Consider the following 17,104-nt stretch of genomic DNA (forward strand, 5'->3'; position numbering starts at 1 on the left):
GTGGGTGGGGGTTCACTTAATTAAATTTAGTCTTTCTACTAAGATATGATTTATTGCACTTGATGAAGGAGATCTTGTATAATATAAAGGAATTTATTCTTTTTATAATAATAATAATAATTTAATGTAATCAAATTGTTTAAAAACCAATTATATATAGGTAATCATCTTCTATGGAATTAACTTTTATCATTATAATGGTGTAAATTTTACATTATTAATATATTTTTATTTAACGTGTAAAAATATTTGACTAAACACGCTATTATAAAAGTGGCTAAGCTAAATTATACATTTTAAATTTTGGATTCGTTTCTGTTTCATCCCAACTTCTTTTTAATCATAGAAATCACTTGAAATCTTATCACAAGTATTTTGAGATAAATTAAAATCTGACAAACAAATTAAAATACGGAATACTTTTCTTGCCATTTATTTTTTTAAACTTTTTTGTTGGGTTCAAATAGCAGTGTGTAATAAAATCAATGTTAGTCAAATTTGGAAGTCTGTTCTTCCTTCACCTATATTTCTTGAATATTGGCCCCAAGTGTCACGTTCATCAAAGCTTATAACATTTTATTGACCGTTTTAATTTATTTGTTTCGATTTAATAAATATAAAATAAAAAAAAAAGAAATTAAATTTTATAATTTTAAATATATATAAATATTTCCTTTTATAGTTGAAATTTTTTTAAAAAATTCATCTCAACGTTACTTAAGTTAAATTTGCATCCAAAGATCTAATCTTAATTGTGAATCTTCCTTTCAATTTCCTTCTCTTGCTAGATGAATCCAATTAAAAAAATAGAACATTAACAGAGCATAGTTTCTGCTATTTATGATATAACATAATCTCTTCGTTCGGTATTGTTACGCTTTTTAAAAGTCAATTTGATTGATTTGTAAAGTTAAAGTAGATCACATTAATTCGGTATTTTAAACCAAAAAAATTAGATATTCTAAAACTATATGAAAAGTACTATAAATTGCAGTTTTTTTTGCATATTAATAAGATGAAAAAATACATCTTAAAATGTTAATCAAAATTTTTATAGTTTGACTCTAAAATAAAAAACCGTAACAAACAATAACAGACGAAGAGAGTTTTCTGTTACGTGATGAATATAGAAGACATGTGGAAGTGGGGCCCCTGAGAAGGTTCACCTCTAATCCATATAAGTATGTCCATATTCTTTTGAGTGAACGAGAATTATTATTTTTTGAAGCGACTCTAATGAAATAGTTTCTTATTGCTTTATCAAATAGAAGAAATCACTATTATACCGATCATGTTATTGAAATTTTAAAATTTTATTTGGGCTAGTGACTATGAAATGGATTTTGGACATTTCCACCTAAGATATTATTGTCATTTAAAATTGCTTTTATTAATCTAGCCTTATGTAATATATATATATATATATATATATATATAAAAGAGGGGTGCTAGTGCTAACCATGAATATCTCGTGTCATTCCTTTCATTTTCAAGTATTACAATTTAATATTGAAAGCATAATTTATTTATTTTTTAACAACAAATTGAACAATTATTCTTTCTATTTTATTTTCCAAAGTCTTTAAAACTGAGATCTACTGATGTTATCTATAGAAACATGGACTTTGTTAGATTCAAATGTTTGACATTTAAACTAATAACATATGTTACATACATTACTTGTTTGATATATAAAAGATTATGTATAGTTGGATATTTTAATAATCTCATGCTTGTTTCCGACGAAATAACATAGATTAAACGATTATTAGTTGAATATTCTTTATCGAAGGTATATAGAAAATTTCATTGACATCTTACATAAATAATTAAGTATTGAACACTATCCGTCAAAAAATTTGGCGTTATCATTGATCGTCACAATACAATCAGATTTCTCTTCATTCTTTATAATAACATTTTATAACAACGACGATTTCTTTAGCATCGACTTTCATATTATGTTATATTATATGTTTTTTTATAATTAATTATAATTTTTTTTGAATAAATAATGTCATTGTAGAGAAGTTTGATCGTATATATTTCTTAATTAATAATCATATGATGACTAATCTTATGTGACATCAAAATATTCCTTGCCTCCCTAGGTTGACAATCATAACATATATAATTTTTTTCTAATTAGAAACAAAAAAAAAGTTATCTTTAAATTCAAGCCATCTTTCAAGAAGTAGAAGAAATTAACAAAGAAATGGAAGGGGAAATCCACAATTTCATTGTAATATGGACTATTGTCTTAATAAGTTTATGTTATTGTCACACAATTGTCAAATTCTTTCCAAATGGCAAATCAAGATTTGTGGCTATAATTCCAATTGTTTGTCTATTTTTCATTCTTCCCCTTAATCTTACTTCTATCAATCTTGGTGCCATTACTTCTTTTTTCATTGCATGGCTAGCCACTTTTAAGCTCATTCTTTTTGCTTTTGGTAAAGGCCCTTTGTCATCAACCACACCTCTTCCACTTTTAACATTTGTTCCATTGGCTTGTTTGCCTATAAAGTTTCAAACACCATCAACTAATACCACTCAAAAGAGTACAAACTCAACTTTAAATATTGTTATCAAGATTGCACTTCTAGCCACTTTAATATGGGTGTATAGCTTTAAAGCCCATTTACATCCATATATTATTCTCCTTTTATATTGTTTCCATATTTATTTCTCCCTAGAAATAATCTTGACCATGGTTAGCACCATGATCCGAGTCGTAAGTCAAGTCGAGCTCGAGCCACCCTTTGATGAGCCTTACAAAACTAGCTCACTTCAAGATTTCTGGGGTAAAAGGTGGAACCTCATGGTAACCAACATACTCCATCCAACCGTTTACGTTCCTGTTCGATCGATGATGACGGATAGGATCCCGAGGAAGTGGGCCCCACTTCCAGCTGTCCTCGCGACGTTCTTCGTCTCGGGGCTAATGCATGAGCTCATTTTCTACAACATTGGAAGACTAAAGCCTAGTGGAGAAGTCACATGCTTCTTTATCATTCATGGGGTGGCATTGACACTAGAAATTGTGATCAAGAAATTGTTAAATGGCACAGTTTTGGTTCCTAAAATTATCTCAGGACCATTAGCATTAGGATTTATAATTTTGACAAGTTTTTGGTTGTTTTTTCCACCTTTTTTGAGGGGTAAAGCAGAAATTAAAGCATGTACTGAATTTATTGCTTTCTTAGAATTTGCTAAGTATGGTAACCTAGTTAGTCCTTCAAATATTACATGTCCACTAGTACTATAGTCTATAAGACTACTAGTAGTCTTAGCTTGAATAAAATACTATCTCTTTATCTGCATAAATTAGTAGTAAGGTATGCATTTACTTTATTCTTTCAAACATTAGTAGAATTTTACTGAATATGCTATTATTGTCATTTGAATCAAAAACAACAATCAAATGTTACTCTCGTTTTATATCTAGGCAAACAGAGCCAGAATTTGCACTAACAAGGTTCAAAATATAAATGTACAAAGAAGTCGAAGGGGTTTTCTAAGTATCCTAAACAAGTTAACACAGCATAAAACGCATTAGGCGGATTTAAATTCATTTTAGTTTTTAAGCTACTGAGTGGGTTAATAGTTGCATTGTGCCTACATATGAAGCTAGGTAGGGTCAATAGAGCTGGAAAAAAATATTGAATAAAAATTGCACTTTTTGTATATCGCTAAAATAATTTTTTATGTGTATATAGGACATTGTTTCGGGATATAGAGAAAATAACATATTCCCTTGGTTTGTTTGCCTAAATAGTTTCAAATATCGTCAACAAAATTCATTCATCTGAATCCAAATAATTAATCTCTTTTTATATTATTTCTACATTTATTTCTCCCTAGAGATAGTCTTGACCATGGTTAGCACCATGTTGTCAACTCGAGCTCGAGCGACCCTTTGATGTACCTTACAACTTACAAGACTAGCTCGCTTCAAGATGTCTTGACTCTTGGGATAAAAAGATGAGAACCTCATGATAACCAGCCCACTTCATACGATGTGTTTGAATCTCCAAATTCAAAAGGTGTCAGAGAAATAAGAAAGGGGAGTATTATCTTATGTTAATTATGTGTTAGAGATCAATAAAAATCAATCGGTCATTTAGTTTAAATACAAAATATGATGGGATTAATTAATATAATGCGAGATTAATTAATAATACTTCAATTAGATGAATGTTTTACAACATACTCTATGGTACATGAATAAGAACCTATAGGGTGGCTAAATCAGCCAATACATGACCTATATCCAACTCGTTCTCAGCCAGTTTTGGCCCGTCCAAATGTAATCCAGCACGCCCATTTGACACACCTACTTGATGAATTATCTCGAAAATGTTGATTTCACAGCCCTAGTGACATCCTTAAAGAATGCACCAATTGCTTCATACTCTGCAAGAGCTCTAACATCAGAATTACACCGTAACAATTGAGGAAAAAATAGCCACAAACCCGTGATCATAACGAATCCAACGGTCAAGATTGTCCCAATTATCCGTGGGAGCTTAAATCTACCGTTGATCACCTTCTTAGCATAAATCTCTAGGTTCAAACAAACCCCATGTAGCAAAAAGAACCAAGTGATCTCCCAAGTGGGCTTAACCCGGCCCAAATAGTAAAATATCAGCTCATGCATAAGGCCCGAAACAACAAATGTAGCCATCACCGCGGGAATTGGGGCCCACTTTCGGCCCAAAATGTTCGCGGAGAGGCTTAGAACGGGCTTGTATATAGTGGGCCTAAGGATACGAGTGACAATGAGATTCCAACGCCGGCCCCAAAAATCTTGTAGTGAAGTTGATAAATACGGTTCGTTGAACTGTGGCTCTAGCTGAAGCCCGAGAAGCCCGCGGGCCAAGCCCGAAACAATAGCTAGAATAATATCTAAGCTAAGGTAAATGTGGAAGCAATATATGACCATAATTATATAGGGATGTATATAATCACTATAGTCATAAACTCTAATAATTAAAGCAAAAATAAGTGTCTTTATGCCATAATTTAACTTTTGGCCTTTGTTGGACTTTGCAAAAGAGGGAACTGAACTTTCTTTAAAATAGCCACTTTTTGCAAAATCCTTTCCATTTTGCACACTAGAACCATTTTCAACTAACTTCTTAGTTGGGGTTTCATAAAAATAACCATCTTGAAAAGGGTTGTTTTCAATTTTATCAATTGAGCTTGGAAATTGAGTTTCTTGAAAATGGTCATTTTTTGCAAAATCCTTTTTTTCATTAGATGGGGTTTCTTGAAAATGATTATTTTGATGAAATTTATCTCTATTTTCCACATAATGTTGAGATTTTTGTTGAATCTTGATAGGTAAACAAGCAAGAAATACAAATTTAATAATAGAAAGTGAAGAATCAGAAAGTGGACCTTGGTCAAAAGCAAGTAAAATAAGTTTAAAATTACAAAGCCAAGAAATGAAAAAACCAGTATTACCACAAAGATGAACAGAATTAATTTTAAGTGGAACATAAAGGAAAAATAATATCACTGGTAAAAAAGAAGAGAGCCTAAATAAACCTTTTGGAAGAATTTTAGATGATAAATAACAATAATAAAGTGATACATAAATTAATAACCATACCTTAATAAAATTTTCAATTTCTCCTTCTATCCAATATATGATAACATCCTTAATATTTCCCTCCATAATATAACTGTTATTTATTTGTATGATGATAAAAAAAAATTCTTTTCTTTTTATTGTTTTTTGATTTGGGATGAACAAATGTGAAGAAATAAAAAAGATGGAGAGCAAAAAAAGTTGTGCTAATGAAGGGGACATGTGACAAAACTCTGGATCTACTCAACTTATTTTAATCAAGTCCACAAAATTATACTCTATAGGAAAACCAATTGATTTTTGACACATCATCTTAGAAATTAAGTGAACATTTTACTATAAAAATAAAAGTCTCTTGCGTTTAAAAATGAAGATCTCTTATATGTAAAAATAAATTTAGAAAGCTCATGTTGACCCGTAGGCCTTAGCTAGTATGTCTAGCGTCTCTTGATTAGGGTTTGTCCTAGTAATTTTAAGAAGATTAAATCTAATACGTTTTAATAACTCAAGATTTATATTAGAAAAGGAATTTGAAGAAAAAACGGAACAAGTTACATCTCGATCATCAAGTTCGCTCTAGTATACTATGAATATTTGAAGTTTTATTTTTCGTAATTAATTTCTAGTAGTAATTAAAGAATAATTAGTTCAAATTTGATAATGAATTCATGACAATAGTGGATTAATAATTTTTTTTATTATTTTAATAACCAGCCAGTTTTGAATATGCTAATTATATCTTCAAGTCAACATTCAAACTTGGAATGCTTCTTTGTAAAGGAATTGTTTTAAATCATTTTAATAAACTTATCTAAATAACATTATCTCCATCAAATAAGAATGGTAAAATTAGAAATATATAGGTTGACTAGAATTTTGAAGTATACTTCTACATTTTAATTAAAAGCTTTCAGATCCAAACTTTATATATACGAGAAATTATCAAGATTAAACTTCTTAATAAGAATTTAAATTAATCAGACCTCAAAATAAATTTCACAGACTATTAATCCACAACTCTCACATGTCACTTCAAGTCAAAGTTTGTGTATTACAAAATATAAAATCACCAAATTGCTTGATATTTCCAGCAAATAATACTTTGTCAACCCCCACCACCAATATTTTTTGAGATTTTCCAGGATTTGTTACATATTTTAAAAGTATCTTCACTAGAATAAGATTAACTATTTACTTTTCCTTATCGTTATATGCAAATTATACATTGATTATGTACCGTTATATATATATATATACACACACGACTATTGACTATTTTTTATTTAATCGATATAGTAAATGACTATTTTAATTAATTCATCTGATCAAATAAAACTATAGGGCAAAAGTTATGACTTTTGGTCATTTCATAAAAAGGGCTTCTCTATTTACCACAAGGTTCAAATACGTGATGTGCATCTCTATCTAACTTCTTTTCTTTTGGTTTCCCCATAAGTGTTTGTATCAAAACACAACTTTTTATAGTAGGGTAAATACACTATGCAAAACTCGGTGGATAATGAATTCATCCTTCTATACTTCTTTACTTAAATATGGTTCGAACTTATGATGTGAGTCTATCTCATGTTTGTTGAATCCATCCCATTGTTTTAGTCAACTTTAGCTATTCAATTGGTACAAGCAATTGTTAAAAAGGAATAGTAATTGGAGTTGAAAATAATAGATTTGGTAGTTGGCAAATTGGTAAGATTTGCAACCATTCTTGACTTTGCTATGTTTACATATGTCATTAGTGACATAGGCATGGTTTTATCCTTCTATAAATAGAGCATTCTTGCTCATTTGTAGAACACACCAAGTTAGAGAGAAAAACCATTTTGAGAGCAAAGTGAGGTATTCCATAGACTATACAAGAAAATAGTCTGTGAAGAAAAATAGAGTGTGAGCGATATTTTAGTAAGACGGAAACCAAAAGAGTGTTGTTCCTTTTGAGTGTGTAGTAGTCACTTTGAGTATTGTATTCGTGACTACACAGTGTAAAATTCCTTACTATAGTAATATCAATTGCTCCTCTTAGTCCGTGGTTTTTTCCCTTATTCAGAAGGGTTTCCACGTAAAATTCTTGGTGTCGTTATTTTCCCATTTTATTTCCATTACTTTTACCATATATATTTTTGTGCTTGTCCGCGTTTTCCCAACAAACTGGTATCAGAGCCAAGGTTTTATCTGAGTATGCTCTGTGGTTGCAGCACAGTCTGAACTTCCACATCAGAAAAGATTTACTTTGATTTGCGATAACTATATTTTTTGGGGAAAACAATGGAAGCCAACACAAGTAGAATGGTTACTTTGAATGGTGTTAATTATGCCATTTGGAAGGGAAAAATGGAAGATCTGCTTTATGTTAAGAATTTTTACAAACCAGTATTTACCACTGTAAAGCCTGATAATAAAACAGATGAAAAGTGGAATCTGTTGCATAGACAGGTCTGTGGATTCATTAGGCAATGGGTCGACGATAATGTGTTGAACCATATTTCTGGGGAAACACATGCTCGAACCCTATGGGAGCATCTTGAAAGTTTGTATGCTCGAAAGACTGGCAACAACAAAATGTTCTTAATAAAGCAGATGTTGAGTTTGAAGTATCATGATGGTTCTCCGATGACAGACCATCTGAATAATTTTCAGGGGATAATGAACCAATTATCTGCTATGGGCATCAAATTTGATGAAGAAATTCAAGGCTTGCTTCTACTTGGTTCCCTACCAGATTCATGGGAAACATTTAGAACGTCATTGTCAAATTCTGCTCCGGATGGTGTGATCTCTATGGATTCCGCCAAGAGTAGTGTCTTGAACGAAGAGATGAGAAGAAAAACTCAAGGTTCCTCTTCGTCGGATGTCCTGATAACTGGCCCCAGGGGGAGAAATAAAACTCGTGGTTCTCAGCATAGAGAACAAAATAGGAGCAAATCCAAAGGCAGACTTAAGGATATTGAGTGCTATCATTGTGGCATGAAAGGGCACACAAAGAAGTTCTGCAGGAAGTTGAAGAGGGAGAACAAAAACAAAGAGGAAACTAAAGAAGATGGCAATGAAAATTGCCTAGCCACCGTCACCACCGAAGATCTTGTTACCGTTCTTGATGCAAACATGATAAATATTGCTTGTGATGAGTCAAGCTGGGTTGTGGACACTGGTGCCGCATCTCATGTGACATCAAGGAAGGATTTTTTCTCTTCCTACACTCCTGGTGATTTTGGAACCTTGAGTATGGGTAATGAGACTGTTTCTAGGGTGGTTGGTATTGGTACAATTTGTTTGGAAACTAGTGTTGGAACTAAACTAGTTTTGAACAATGTGAAACATGCTCCTGATGTTCGTCTGCACCTAATTTCTGTTGGTGTTTTAGATGATGAAGGATATGTTAGTACCAACGGTGATGGAAAATGGAAGCTCATTAAGGGTTCCTTGGTTGTGGCTCGTGGTAACAAACGTCGTGGTCTATACTGGACTACGGCCTCTGCTTGTGTTGATATGGTGAATGCGGTTGAGAGCGATAGCTCTTCAACATTATGGCACAAGAGGCTTAGCCACATTAGCGAGAAAGGACTTAATGTTCTAGCCAAGAAGAAATTATTGTCAAATTTCCAAAGTGCTAAATTAGAAAAATGTGAGCACTGCTTGGCTGGTAAACAAAATAGAGTTTCCTTTAAGTCCTACCCTCCTTCGAGAAAGACAGAGTTGCTTGAGTTAGTGCACTCTGATTTATGTGGTCCAATGAAGACAAAGACATTGGGTGGTGCACTTTACTTTGTCACTTTCATTGATGATTGCTCGAGAAAACTTTGGGTCTATGTCTTGAAGACTAAAGACCAAGTGTTAGGTGTCTTTAAGCAGTTTCAGGCTTCAGTTGAAAGAGAAACTGGAAAGAAAGTGAAATGTATTCGTACTGATAATGGTGGTGAATATTGTGGACCATTTGACGAATACTGCAAGCATCAAGGTATTAGACACCAGAAGACTCCTCCCAAGACTCCTCAGCTTAATGGTTTGGCTGAGAGGATGAACAGGACCTTGATGGAAAGAGTTAGATGTTTGCTTTCTGAAGCAAAGTTGCCAAACTCATTTTGGGGTGAGGCTTTATTGACCGCTGCACATGTTATTAATCTATCTCCTGCTGTTGCTTTGCAAAGTGATGTACCAAATAGTGTTTGGTATGGAAAGGATGTTTCCTATGACCATTTGAGAGTATTTGGTTGCAAAGCTTTTGTACATGTGCCGAAAGATGAGAGGTCAAAGTTAGATGCCAAGACAAGGCAATGCATCTTCATTGGATATGGCCTAGATGAATTTGGTTACAGGCTATATGATCCAATTGAAAAGAAACTTGTGAGAAGCCGTGATATTATTTTCATGGAGAATCAAACAATTGAAGATATTGACAAAGCGGAGAAGGTAGAATCTTCAAATTTTGATGGTATAGTCCATCATGATGAAGTTCCTCACACAAGTGTGCATGATGTTGTTGGGTTTGATAATCATGGTGACGCCCAGAATCATGTATCGAATCAACATGTTGATGTTGATAATAACAATGATATTGTTATTGATGATCCTGTTGCTCATGAAGTTGTGGACGAATCAAATATTCCGCTTCGGAGGTCCACAAGACAGCGGTTTCCTTCCTCCCGTTATTCACCCAATGAGTATGTGTTACTCACTGACGGGGGAGAACCTGAATGTTATGAGGAGGCCATGGAAGATGAGCACAAGAATCAATGGATTGAAGCCATGCAAGACGAGATGAAGTCTTTGCATGAGAACCACACTTATGAGTTGGTAAAATTGCCCAAGGGCATGAGAGCTTTGAAGAACAAGTGGGTGTTCAAAGTTAAAGTTGAAGAACACAACTTGAAGCCCAGGTACAAAGCTAGATTGGTTGTTAAGGGATTCAGTCAAAGGAAAGGTATTGACTTTGACGAAATATTTTCTCCTGTTGTGAAAATGTCCTCGATTCTCACAGTTCTAGGTTTGGCTGCTAGTCTTAATTTAGAGATTGAGCAGATGGATGTGAAGACGGCTTTCCTTCACGGTGACCTAGAAGAAGAGATTTATATGGAACAACCTGAGGGCTTCAAAGTAGATGGTAAAGAAAATTTTGTATGCAAACTCAAAAAGAGTCTCTATGGCCTAAAACAAGCTCCCAGACAGTGGTACAAAAAGTTTGAATCTGTTATGGGGGAGCAAGGCTATAAGAAGACTTCTTCAGATCATTGCGTATTTGTACAAAAATTTTCTGACAAAGATTTTATCATCCTTTTGTTGTATGTGGATGATATGTTGATTGTGGGCAAGAATACTTCCAAGATTGACGAGCTGAAGAAAGAGTTGTGTAAGTCTTTTTCTATGAAAGACTTGGGTCATGCCAAGCAAATTTTGGGCATGAGAATTACTCGTCTTAGAGATAAAAGGAAGATTTATTTGTCCCAGAAGAAGTACATTGAACGCGTATTGGAGCGCTTCAATATGAAGAATGCGAAGCCTGTGAGTATACCTCTTGCTGGTCATATGAAGTTGAGCAAGAAGATGTGTCCTACAGCTAGGGAGGAAAAAGAGAACATGGCCAAAGTTCCATATTCCTCCGTTGTCGGAAGTCTAATGTATGCAATGGTGTGCACTAGACCTGATATTGCTCACGCAGTTGGTGTTGTCAGTAGATTTCTCGAAAATCCGGGAAAAGAGCATTGGGAAGCTGTGAAATGGATACTCAGGTATCTTAGAGGAAGCTCAGATGAATGCTTGTGTTTTGGAGCATCAAATCCAATCTTGAAAGGCTATACAGATTCTGATATGGCAGGTGACCTTGATAACAGAAAATCCACTACTGGATATTTGTTTACTTTTTCAGGGGGAGCTATATCATGGCAGTCAAAGTTGCAGAAATGTGTTGCACTATCTACAACTGAAGCTGAGTATATTGCGGCTACTGAAGCCGGCAAGGAGATGATATGGCTAAAGCGATTTCTTCAAGAGCTTGGTTTGAATCAGATGGAGTATATTGTCTATTGTGACAGCCAGAGTGCAATAGACTTGAGCAAGAACTCCATGTACCATGCAAGAACAAAACACATTGACGTCAGATATCATTGGATTCGTGAGAAAGTGGAGAATGAATCATTTCACGTCAAAAAGATTCACACAAGTGAAAATCCTGCAGATATGCTGACCAAGATGATACCGAAAGACAAGTTCGAGTTATGCAAAGAACTTGTGGGTATGAGCTCTCTCTAAAGAAGTTGAAGATACCTTCTTCCAGTAAATGGGACTGGAGGGGGAGATTTGTTGAATCCATCCCATTTTTTAGTCAACTTTAGCTATTCAATTGGTACAAGCAATTGTTAAAAAGGAATAGTAATTGGAGTTGAAAATAAAAGATTTGGTAGTTGGCAAATTGGTAAGATTTGCAACCATTCTTGACTTTGCTATGTTTACATATGTCATTAGTGACATAGGCATGGTTTTATCCTTCTATAAATAGAGCATTCTTGCTCATTTGTAGAACACACCAAGTTAGAGAGAAAAACTATTTTGAGAGTAAAGTGAGGTATTCCATAGACTATACAAGAAAATAGTCTGTGAAGAAAAATAGAGTGTGAGCGATATTTTAGTAAGACGGAAACCAAAAGAGTGTTGTTCCTTTTGAGTGTGTAGTAGTCACTTTGAGTATTGTATTCGTGACTACACAGTGTAAAATTCCTTACTATAGTAATATCAATTGCTCCTCTTAGTCCGTGGTTTTTTCCCTTATTCAGAAGGGTTTCCACGTAAAATTCTTGGTGTCGTTATTTTCCCATTTTATTTCCATTACTTTTACCATATATATTTTTGTGCTTGTCCGCGTTTTCCCAACAATGTATCACATGTTGGGCTCTCATTACTAGAGCAAAGCCCGAGAAGCAAAATTCTTAACTAATGTTTAACCATAGATTTTAGATTATATTTTAAAATTTTATCTTCAAATATCTGTTTAGTCATGAAATAATTGAACCTTCAAAACTTTCAAGTTCCATTGGACGTGTGGGACTAACTCTCACAAAAAATTCAAACGTTTGCCAAGTAAAATACATGTCGAAACACAACTTCAAAAACTCAAATCCTCCTAATTCAAGATTTAACTTCAAAATCTATGGTCCAACGCGAGCTTAATCCACATCTTTTTATAGCATCTTCCCACATGGTATGTATTTTAGGTATGCCATACATTTACATGAGGCAAATCTCAACTAAAGTAAAATATAAGAACCAAACTTAACCATACAAGTTTCAATCTTTTATAGGTTCTTCTTACCAAGAAAAATCATGAACAATCATGACAATGCATGAATGTCAAAAGAAAATAACAAAGTAACTAAAGTCAAGGGAGAAAAGTAGCTAAAGAACATAACTTTGACAAACTTTAGTTGAAAGGTAAGTAAAAAGAATGCAATATCATACTGAGGAAATGGAAAGGAAAAAAATATATATGACTGTCTTGCTCGTCTTGGACCTGACCGGGCCCTTTTAGGCTAGTCGAGCTCATGCAAGACCAGTATCAATGAGGAATGCACCTAATCTTTCTCAAAATAAATGAAAAAAAAAGATCAAAATTTGATGAACAAAATATCTAGATTTCTTCACAGTTTTACAACATTCAAAAAGCACACTTATGCACATGAAACTTGATAGAGAGAGGCAAAAAGGAGAGAGCTTTTGATCATATAATCAATTGTAGCATGTTGTTTTCTCTCTAATGCACCCTCTTTTTTTCTCTTCTGAAAAACTAGCAGGTAACAAAAAAAGTTGAGATAGTTACGAAGAACGAAAACAAGTATAGCATAGGGGATTCCGATTCATGTCCATGGTGTTGTTGTTCATTTTTCCTGCCACTCTTTCTTGATTTCGAATGTATAGTTGATCTCCAAATAGCACTTGTTATCGTCATCAAGAAACTGCAGCGGAAGCAAACAACAAGAAAAATGACTTTAGTTGTGTCTTACCTAGTAGGCCCAAAAAGTCTAAGTCGTCTGATGTACGAAGCATCCAGCATTCACTCAAGGGACGCACCCTGAAGAGGTATCAAAGTAGGCAGCCTATCATGACACAAGCATCATTGGCTGATTTCACCTCACAAACCGATAGTATTTTAGGTGGTCCTTTAATACAAGACTTTAAAACTAGTCGAAAACAAAAAGAGGTCCCATGTAAAAGATAAAGGGACCATCTGCAGAGAACTGCAACCTCACTATCAGTCTACCAGATTGAAGACAGTAACGTTCGATAAGCTTGCAGATTCACTCGTAACTAAGCCACACACAAGACTAGACTAACGGTAGATATGGAATATGTTAAGAGCATTAATGAGAAAGAAAAATCACCTTTGTCCTTGCCGAGTAAGATCCTCTTGCGAAAATGCCAGAAGGGGTGGTTTCTTCTGGCATTTCGTGAGTATAAGGCTCCAGTTGAGGACTGAACACCCCAATCATCTCTTTTGTGCTGTCAACTGAAACAACATTCGTGAAAAGGGAAAACGTTAACTAAAAACATCAAGAATAAACTACATAGGCCTAAAAATGACATTCATACAGAGGTGGAAATGTGAAGGGATAACATAGTACCTTTGATAGCGGTTTTCCAAACTGCATTCGTGTATTTAAGACCTGTCACTATATTATTGTTGACCTGGAACGTAAATTTTAGGCTGTATTTGCTCCCTTCTTTCAGGACAAACCATGGACTCTTGGGATTTCCGTCCTCGGGGATAGGGAGAACAATATCAGATCTACCGGGCGACTTAATTGCAAGGCTCAAGATCTTCACTTCTGGATCCAGGGATTCTACATTATTCAGCAGTCATGGAAAGTGTCAAGTTTTATACCAGCGCAGTCCGCAGAAACACAAATGCTTCTAGTATGTGTCTAAAGGCTCATTAAGATTATATCAACCACAAAGTCCTACTGATAAGTTTCATAGTGTCAAAGTAAACAGAATAGACTACACGAATAGAGGAAAATCGAGTATAGAGATTTTTGGAGTTCCTCACCATAACATATCTTGAAAATGAAAGTAACATGGAAGGAACTGTTCACTCACCACCAACAACAACTACACTGACCTTACCACTACCTCGTGGAGGTAGAGAGGTTATTTACGAAGGCCTTCTACTCAAGTAATGAACATGAAATCAATATGAAAACAAAATATAGAAGTAAAGAGGACATTGTACCCCTTCCATCCCAAAAATAATTGTCAAGTTTTGCCTTCTCACGAGTCAGCTTGATTAATCTTCATACTAAACTGAATTGAACTAATTCAATATTTTAAAACCTAAAATTTAGATATTCGAAAAGTATACTGAAAGTATTGTAAGTTGCAATTCTTCTCATATCTAAAGATACCTCTCGTAATGTTGGTCAAAGTTCATATAATTTGAATTTCAAGAAGCAAAAAGCGATAAGTATTTCAGCAGGGAGGGAGTATATGCATATTACTCTTTTCTCAAAAAGAAAGGAAACAATGGAGCAACAGTAAAGTTGTCTCCGTTTGACCTATCGGTAACCTGTGAAATCAGCCTCTTACATCACACCCCTTGGGGCGCGGTCCTCCCCTCTACGGGCTGCCAATTTTTTCAATCTTTCCTCAAAAACCAAAAATCAGAAATTCAAGAAAGTTAAAAGGAGTAAATCTTAAATCAAAAACAATATTTACCTCCAACAGCATTGATATCCACACTTCCAAGGAGCTGCTCCTTCCACCTTCTCAAACTCTCATCATCCTAAAAGCAAACATTGAATCAAATCAAAACAAACAACACAAAATAAACATTAAAAAGAAATAAAAACAACATTTCTCTTTTCATTTCAAGAAACTCAAAAGTGAAGAATCAAAACAAACAGAACATTCAAAGAAACATTTAAGAAGGAACAAAGATGCAATCTTTTTATCTTCAAGAAAACAGAAAGGGTGAAATGTTTATCCGCATTGGGGTCCAACTAAATCAAAATTCACATCGAAAGTCCCAAGACGGTCCAAAGCATTCCCTAACTAAGACGAGTCTAAAGATGCAATCTTTTTTATCTTTCAAGATAACCAAAAGGGAGGAAATGTCTATTATCCACAAAAGTCTTTATGACATCTAAAGCGCTCCCTAACTAAAACGACTATAAAAATGCAATCTTTTTTATATTTCAAGAAAACAAAAAAAAGGGAATCTTAATTTCTTATCCTATATCTGATATCCACGCTTCCTCTGTAACCATCATGGCTCAAAATTCAAGAAATGTTAAAAACAAAAGAACTCAAGACACACCTTATCCTTTTCAAATGTTTCTTTGAGTGTACATTGAGGACCTAACTCAATCTTGTGATTAGCTTCATCATCATCCTCTTCATGATCAGTAGTATAAATAGAACTTTCACTCATTTGCCTATTAACCCTATTACCCTCATCAGTACCACCACCATTCTCAATCTCAGGGTCAAAATCAGCCACAATTCCCTTATTACCCTCACAAATTGTTGCTGACCCTTCTTTACCTTCTACCTTATTATCATCAAACCCCATCTTCTTGCTGTTTTCACCAACTCTAACAGCCAAGGACATTAACAACAACAACAAAGAACAAGTATTCTTGGCCAAACAAACACAAAAATGAATATAAAGAAAAGGGCTTTTTACTAGTTTTTTTCTAACTTATAACAAGAAAAGAACAGAACTAGAAAAACCCAAAAAGAAAAAACAAAAACATTGAAGAAAGGCTAAAAAAGAAACCCCCTTTATAAAAAGAACAAGACTTTTTTTTGGATCATTGTTGAAAAAAAATGATTTTTTTAAAAAAAAAAATATGTTTGGGTTGTGAGAAAATGGTCAAAAGTGTTGTTTACTACAATGGTAAGAAGAAGAAAGACACCAAGAAAAAAAGTGAGAAAAATAAGGAGGGATTTGGTTTTTTTAAGGTACAAAATGGAAATGGTCTTGTGGTGATCCAAATATTGTGAGAATAAGAAATTGAAAAATATGAGTAATAATATAGTCTCGTTTTTGATATTTGTGTTATGTTTTCCTTATTAGTATTTTTTATGTCTTCTTTACTTCTGTATTATCATGCTAGCTGATTTAATGTTCCTTACTCGAATCAAAAGTTTTCTATAAATAATATTTTTATCTTCTCAAGTTAATTTTAAGGTGATGATAAATTTATCGTCGTTAAAAAAGAAAAGAGCTATGTTATTAAAATATATAAACTAAGAGAAGAGTAATAATTATTGAATTTTATTTTTTGGTATAATATAAGATAATAATTATAAAAATGGTGGAGAGATCGTGAAGGTCACTTAGGAGACAGCTTAAGATTGGGTGTAAGAGAGGAATTTTAACTAATTTTTGGACTTCTTCTCTCATTGGACAATTATTCCTTACTTGAGGACTACGTGCATCGCTTCTATTCGTATCGAGTCTCGATTAATTTAAATTTACGTAATATAAAGCTTATTTAAAAATGCAAA

At 33.8% G+C, this 17,104-nt stretch overlaps 3 protein-coding genes across 3 annotated transcripts; 1 reads left to right on the forward strand and 2 right to left on the reverse strand.

Moving 5' to 3' along the window:
- The first annotated feature begins 2,174 nt into the window (after window positions 1–2,174).
- Window positions 2,175–3,327, forward strand: LOC107004260 (acyl-CoA--sterol O-acyltransferase 1-like). The gene has a single exon (XM_015202490.2). The coding sequence runs from the start codon at window positions 2,216–2,218 to the stop codon at window positions 3,266–3,268; it is 1,053 nt and encodes a 350-aa protein (XP_015057976.1). The 5' UTR covers window positions 2,175–2,215; the 3' UTR covers window positions 3,269–3,327.
- An 827-nt stretch (window positions 3,328–4,154) lies between these two features.
- On the reverse strand, window positions 4,155–5,836 carry LOC107003079 (acyl-CoA--sterol O-acyltransferase 1-like). Its single transcript, XM_015201326.2, has one exon. The coding sequence runs from the start codon at window positions 5,816–5,818 to the stop codon at window positions 4,349–4,351; it is 1,470 nt and encodes a 489-aa protein (XP_015056812.2). The 5' UTR covers window positions 5,819–5,836; the 3' UTR covers window positions 4,155–4,348.
- A 7,322-nt stretch (window positions 5,837–13,158) lies between these two features.
- On the reverse strand, window positions 13,159–16,346 carry LOC107003123 (rho GDP-dissociation inhibitor 1-like). Its single transcript, XM_015201389.2, has 5 exons — window positions 15,909–16,346; window positions 15,308–15,374; window positions 14,218–14,436; window positions 13,978–14,102; window positions 13,159–13,551 (listed from the first exon to the last, which is right to left on the reverse strand). The coding sequence occupies exons 1-5, from the start codon at window positions 16,200–16,202 to the stop codon at window positions 13,474–13,476; spliced, it is 783 nt and encodes a 260-aa protein (XP_015056875.1). The 5' UTR covers window positions 16,203–16,346; the 3' UTR covers window positions 13,159–13,473.
- Window positions 16,347–17,104: the final 758 nt, after the last annotated feature.

This window comes from Solanum pennellii, chromosome 11 (assembly GCF_001406875.1).
Source record: "Solanum pennellii chromosome 11, SPENNV200".
In the NCBI taxonomy this organism is placed as follows: Eukaryota; Viridiplantae; Streptophyta; class Magnoliopsida; order Solanales; family Solanaceae; genus Solanum; species Solanum pennellii.

Excerpts from the sequence above, each read along its gene's own strand:
- LOC107003079 (XM_015201326.2), bottom strand. The coding sequence starts at position 5,818 with ATGTCCCCTTCATTAGCACAACTTTTTTTGCTCTCCATCTTTTTTATT.
- LOC107004260 (XM_015202490.2), top strand. The coding sequence starts at position 2,216 with ATGGAAGGGGAAATCCACAATTTCATTGTAATATGGACTATTGTCTTA.
- LOC107003123 (XM_015201389.2), bottom strand. The coding sequence starts at position 16,202 with ATGTCCTTGGCTGTTAGAGTTGGTGAAAACAGCAAGAAGATGGGGTTT. Across the intron at positions 14,437-15,307 it reads GGATATCAATGCTGTTGGAG|AATCCCTGGATCCAGAAGTG; the intron begins GTAAATATTGTT and ends TGAATAATGTAG. Across the intron at positions 13,552-13,977 it reads CTTACTCGGCAAGGACAAAG|TTTCTTGATGACGATAACAA; the intron begins GTGATTTTTCTT and ends CTTCCGCTGCAG.